Source organism: Xiphophorus couchianus, chromosome 18, assembly GCF_001444195.1.
Source record: "Xiphophorus couchianus chromosome 18, X_couchianus-1.0, whole genome shotgun sequence".
In the NCBI taxonomy this organism is placed as follows: Eukaryota; Metazoa; Chordata; class Actinopteri; order Cyprinodontiformes; family Poeciliidae; genus Xiphophorus; species Xiphophorus couchianus.
In genome coordinates, this window is record NC_040245.1 from 4,759,458 (window position 1) to 4,766,093 (window position 6,636).

General features: G+C 42.2%; 1 protein-coding gene across 1 annotated transcript; it reads right to left on the reverse strand.

Moving 5' to 3' along the window:
* Nucleotides 1-2,015: 2,015 nt before the first annotated feature.
* LOC114133336 (uncharacterized) lies at nt 2,016-4,963 on the reverse strand. Its single transcript, XM_027999156.1, has 2 exons — nt 4,631-4,963; nt 2,016-4,313 (listed from the first exon to the last, which is right to left on the reverse strand). The coding sequence occupies exon 2, from the start codon at nt 3,671-3,673 to the stop codon at nt 2,051-2,053; it is 1,623 nt and encodes a 540-aa protein (XP_027854957.1). The 5' UTR covers nt 3,674-4,313; nt 4,631-4,963; the 3' UTR covers nt 2,016-2,050.
* Between the last annotated feature and the right edge of the window lie 1,673 nt (nt 4,964-6,636).

The window sequence follows — 6,636 nt, forward strand, 5'->3', positions numbered from 1 at the left end:
TCAGAGTGTTGAAGGATTCGTCACAGTTGGCAGTCCACTTATCAGCAAAAGGTCTCCTTGGATCTATAATAGAGCTGTGCTTTGTTCCTGCTCTGTTAGACCTTCTGGGGGGGGTAACAACCTGCAGTGAGATCATTTAAGGGCCTTGCGATTTTAGAGTAGTCCTTAATGAACCTCCTGTAATAGCCTGCAAACCCTAAAAATGATTTGAGCTCTTTTATGTTTCTGGGTTTTGGCCAGGTGGTGAGGGCAGCTATTTTTTCAGGGTCAGTCTCCACGCCTTTCTCTGAGACAATGTGACCGAGATATTTAACAGACTTCCTGAAAAAATGGCACTTGTCCGGGGAAAGTTTGAGTCCAAATTCTCTGAGTTTTGACAGGACACGCATGAGGCGCTCCTCATGCTCCTCCAATGAACTTGAGAACACAATGAGGTCGTCCAGAAAGACTAGGACCTCTTTGAGGTTGAGACTTCCCATGCACTTTTCCATAACACGTTGAAATGTGCTAGGCGCATTGGTGACTCCCTGGGGCATTCTATTAAACTCCCAAAATCCCACAGGAGTAACAAATGCTGTCTTATGTTTGTCACTTTCCTCAACCTCAACTTGATAATATCCAGACTTTAAGTCCATAACAGAAAACCATTTTGAGCCTGTTAAGGCTGAAAAAGCTTCTTCAATGTTTGGTAGGGCGTATGCATCTTTGATGGTTTGATTGTTTAATTTTCTGTAATCGACGCATAACCTAATGGCCCCGTTTTTCTTTTTAACCACCACAATCGGTGATGCGAATGGACTCTCAGATTCACGAATAACGTTAGCCTCACAAAGTTCTTTTAAATGCTGTCTGACAGCTTCATAGTCCGAGGGGTGTATAGGTCTGGGTCGTTGTTTGAATGGAGTTGCATCCGAAAGTCGAATGTGATGCTTCACAGCAGTTGTGTGTCCATAATCCAAATCATGCATGGCAAAAACATCTGACATTGAGTTGAGCTTTTCCATAATTCTCTGCCTCCATTCTTCGGAGAGAGGAGTATCAGTTAAGTCAAACTTAAGTGGGCTGTCTGTAGTGGTTTTGATGTTATCAAACTCAGCAACAGACTTTGGAGACTGAGAGCTAGTCCTTGTGTTACTACTCAAGCCTGAAGCTAAAGAGCACACTGACAAGGGGGCATATAGTTCAGCCACTGTTTGACCAGCAGGGATTCTGATTGTATGAGCACTCTCGTTCTTGACCAGAATAGGAAGCTTAAAAGAAGCCTTTGAGGGAGCTGTCATAATGTAGTTGCAAAATAGGAAACCCCCAGGCAAGCATGATGCTGTGGATTCTACTAGCAGAGGACTACCTGGGTTTATATCAACATGTCTGGCATAGCCTGTCAATACAGCTTTTTCACCAGCTGGTACTGCGACACATTTTCTGCTCAACAGCTTAACTTTTCCTGTTTTACCACTTCTCTTATCAACTTTGATTCTGTTGAACATGGTTTGGATCACTGGAATGCTGTCACAATGTCTGACACTTGTGTCTGACTCTTTGTAGGATGTGAATGTCTCATAAAGCACATCCAAAACATTTGTCCCAATGAGAACTGGAATCTCTTGGTTTGATCTGCAGTCTGGTACAATGAGTGCTAGGGTATTCACTTCCTCAGGTCTCCCAGTAATCTCTTTTGGAAAACACAAATTGAGTTCTATGTAACCCAAGTAGGGTACTTGCTGACCCCCTGCGCCCTCTATGTCAAGCAATTTGGCCACAGACTGAATCGGGCGTGCAGGTAGGTGTAGTTTGTGAAATGTCTCTGATACTGTGGTTACCTGGGAGCCAGAATCTAGAAGACACACGCTGTGAACCCCATCAATAGTCAAGCTAGCAGTACGTTTTGACCCAACCAGAGCACTCAAAAGAGCCTCCTCCGATAATGCTGAACAGGAGTTGGTAATGTCATCTATTTGTTCCAGTCTTTTGTTCTTTTGGTTATCTTGTGCTAGCTTTGGACTTTGCTCCGAATTGGGACTAAACTCTGGTAAGGTCTCAGTGCGTCCCCCTACTGAAACCCTGTCCAGTTTAAAGCTGGGGCATATTTAGCTTGCCACTCTTGCTGTTTCGTCTTTAATTCTTTGTTCTTTTTATCAACAAGGTCTTTGTTTGGAGCATTGATGCACTCTCGGGCAATGTGGTTATTTTCACCACATTTAAAACAAAACCACGCTTTTGGAGCTGATCTGTGTACAGGTTGATGTGCTTGCAGTTCTGTAAAATGTGGTGGTTGAGGTTCTGAAGCACTGGCATGTTTCTGTTCGTGTTTCTTTCGTCTTTGGGCTCTTTTTTCAGTTAGCTGTAGTTTAAGTTCAGCCACTTGTTTCCTTAAATTCTCAGTCTCTGTTATATATTTCTGCATTAAATCTGTGTCTTGATTAGTTGTGGGGGTGGGATCTGGAATGCCATGAAACTGGGCAAGAGGTTTTGCTTTAAACCCTCCAAGGTGACGTTGCATTCTGTCTACTTTTAGAGATCTTCTTTCTTCTTCAGTTCTTAATTCAAGAAGCAGCTCTGAAAAATTTGGGGCAGGATCGTTTCTCAGTTTCTGTTGCAGGGTCAACAGTAAAGTCTGGTCCCAGCAACCACGCACAAACTGTTTGTAAAGTTGTCTATTAGCATTGGCCTCACTTACACCACCCCGTCTGATCGCAGTGCTGAGAAGTGTCTGCAGTCTCTGAATGTATTCAGATGCTTTCTCACCTGCGTCCTGATGAGTACTGAGGAACCTGGCAAAGATCTCCTCCCCGTCGTCAACAAGGCCATAGGCTGACTGGAGGAGTTTTACATAGTCTTGAGGAGGTGACTGAGAGCCTAGTTGTTTTACAATGTCTGCTGCGGGCGACAGTAAGCTCTCCAGAATCAGTCGTCGCTGCACATCCATTGTATAGCCATCCTGAAACATAAGTTCAACATGTAAACACCATGTTTCAAAATCCACTTCACCAGGCGGTTTAGGAACTCTGCCTGAGAAGGAACGCAGTCTCTTGGAGCCTGGAGCTGTCATAGCTTCACTCTTAATGACATGCTCCACTATTATTCGTTGCACATCTGGTGGGTTTAGTATGTCAGAGTCTAGGGTTGTGGCAGTGCCCTTGGCTTGCTCCTTTGGTCGTACTGCCTGTCCCTTTCTTGTCCTCTTAAGCTTCTCTGTTCCACCTTGTGATTTGGAGACAGATTTTAATGGCTTACTGGGTGGAGGTTGTGATTTTTGAGGACTGAATATAACAGATGATCCACTGCTGTCTGATTCACTTTCAGTACTATCTGAGCTACCCCGTTCATTCTGCACAGTTTTAAAGGAACATGTGGCTTCAGGGTTTTCATCAATGGCTGACTGTGATTGTGTGGGAGTAGTTAAAACCTCAACTCTGTCCAAACACCATTTTGAGACTGGGTTCTTAGGAGACTGTATCACAGAGGGGAAACTGATGAGCTTTAGCGACTCTTCTGAGTCAAACTCAACAATCACTTGAAAGTCTTTGAGTCTCACTATTTTACTGACACTACCATATAATGATACAGCCTCTACAATGTCTTCATCTGTGTCATCATCAAGTATGCCCTTCAAAAGGATTGATTTTCTGTCATTTACACCATGCTCGCTACCAATGTCAGCAACAGAAGCCATATTTTGTCTGGTTATTATCAGACAATATTTGATCACACTGTTATTTGATCAGTATGATCAAATAACACACTGATCACTAATCAATTATTTATATTGGTTGTTTATAGCCTAAAATCCTCCTGGCTGGCTCGCCACTTATGTAACCAACTAGTGTAACTTACGAATAGATAAGTTGAGAAACTTAGATTTCAATGTTGAAGTTACAGTTAGTCTATCTTTCTAAGTTCAAAAAGGAGGATAATAAGCACAAACAACCATATTATCAAGAATGAACAGATTATTTAATACAACTTGAAACAGAATATTACGGTACAGTTTTTTTTTTGTTCCAACATAAAGTGTCCACCTTTTTTATCAGGCAGTGTATTTTCTTTTGGTTCAGATTCCTTATAATTCAGTTCGTCCTTTGGAAGTTTTGTTTTCTTAGTTCAGTAATTTAAGTCAGTCAATCAAGTCTTTGTTAAATGGCCATGTGTTTCTTTGGATCCAAAATCTTATCTTATCCAGTGCAAAGTAGGCAGCGGATCCAGCAGTCCCAGGTCTTGGGTTGAAACCTGGAGCTCAGCAATCCAATCCAGGCCTGCGATGCTATGCAGCTGGACAGTCTTCAAAGTTGAATGGGGTTCTAAAAAAAACCAACCTGCATATATATAGAACTTAATTAACTATTAAGTTTCAAAAGTATGCAGGAAGCAATAAATTCCATTTATCACAAAAATAATATTCAACTAATGGCAAGCTTGCAAAACAAACGTATCACACTGTATCCAACCTCTTAGTTTGTACATAACAAAAATGCAATACAGTGAAAATCATCATTTTAATCTCACACGTTTCTCCGATTGGTTTTATTTACGTTTCTCTGTTCTTCCTTGTCGGAATATATGAGCAGTAATGCCTATGACGCCAGTTAGCATTAGCTTAATTTCGGTTGCAAAAACACGTTACAACACTCACCAGAGAAAATCACAGTAAAAATGTGTTTTACTGCCAGGGATCAGGTCACGGATCTTCTTTTCTCTTAACCGTTACCGGAATTAATCAAGAATTTATCTTATAGCATGCGGTAATTCGCACAACGTGCTACAGCCAGCTACGGTTTTCTTCTTCTTCTAATAGTTTCCTGCTGTCTAAACCAGAGTGTAACTCACAAGCCACCTGCTGGCGGTTTCTGGTATGACAAGAAAACTCAAAATGAAAATATAACTAAATTGCTGGGAACATTAAATAACAAAACAAAATCCTACAGAAATAAAATACCACTAACAGTACCACACATATACATGTGGGTTACATATGCGCCATAGATTTCAGGCAAAACTCCTTCATGGTGTACGAACTCTTCATGTTCACTCGTAGTTAACTATATCATAGTAGTAGATTGTAAGCAGCTTGTCCACATCGTCTGACATATTGTCCCTCTCCGTCTCATTTGGGTCGATCCTAACAGCATCCATTTTTTTCATGTAACTTTCTCTTGCACTTTGGTCAAGAGTGTCAATATATTTTCTTTTTGTTGATCTCAAAGCTTTGGATTGTGCTTGCCTACTAAGATGGTGCGGATCACTTTCGGTTCAGAATTGTAGAAAGTATGCACATGTTGTTTCAGTGAAACCAGCGATAACCTTTGTTGATGGTTGATGTTTGTGTTTGAAGTTGTTTTTTATTAGATTTTACAGCCATAAAATCCAAGTTGCTCCATTCACTGTCTCAAAGATGATACATGACGAGCTTCTGGTCGTTGCTCATCTCTGAGAATCAGCGACGTGTGAGGTGGCTCCATGAGGAAAAGCTAAACAAACAGGCTGGCCCAGGCACAAAAAGTCTGCCACTCAAAGGCATGTGGCGGCAAAACCCTCTCAATTCACACCGCTACCCCTCCACAACCCTCACACTCCCACCGTAGACACACTGACTTCACCCTACACTCTGGATGTGGAGCCAAGAGAGGCAACGATGGAGGAGGAGGGGGAGAACGTTGTGATCTGATTCCCATTCAGCGGATGTCACCTCCTCACAAAGGCAACTGCATGACACCGCCACTAAATCAGAGTTAATGGACTCCTTTCTCAGTCCGGCGGACATGACAGGGGGCGTGTGTGAATAAACGGGATGGGGGCTGGTGAAAGGGGCACATGTGCCAGTGAGGGAGCGTGTTCTGCAGTGGCATTAAGACCTCTCCCAACGGAAAGGTCCGCTCCTCCAAAAACAGATGTTAAAATGATGAACGTTACTAAAATGGTTGTCCCTTTCGTCAAGTGTTTCCCTCTAGGCTTTAAAAACATCTGTTATCAAACTACTGATAACAATTCGGACAAATAACTACTGGAGAACTACAGGCCAATCTGCAACCTTCCATTCATCAGAAAAAGTTTTGAAAAATCTCTGCTTCAACAGTTAAATAGCTTCCTAACGATGACCAACAGCTTTGACGTCTTTCAGTCGGGTTTCCGTGGTTACCACAATACTGAGACTGGCCCAGTCAAAGTGTTCGATGACATCCATATAAACACAGATTGTGGAAGAACCACAGTGCTGGTCCTATTGGACCTCAGTGTTGAACATTACATATTACTGAAACGACTGGAGAGTTGGGTCGGACTCTCCGGTCTGGTACTCAACAGGTTTGAATCTTACATAAAGAACAGGAATTTCTTTGTTTCGATAAGTGTGGGGTACCCCAAGGCTCAATCCTAGGACCCCTCTTATTCAATATTTATATGCTCCCACTGGCTCAGGTTATAACAGGAAATAATATTAGCTACCATAACTATGCAGATGATGCACAGCTCTACATTATGATGTCACCAGGTGACTCAGAACCCATCCAATCACTGAACAGATGCTTAGAACAGATAAATGTGTCGATGTGCCAAACCTTTCTCCAGCTGAACAGAAACAAAACTGAAGTTATTATCTTTGGACCTAAAGAAGAGCGATCTAGAGTCAACGCACAGCTTCAG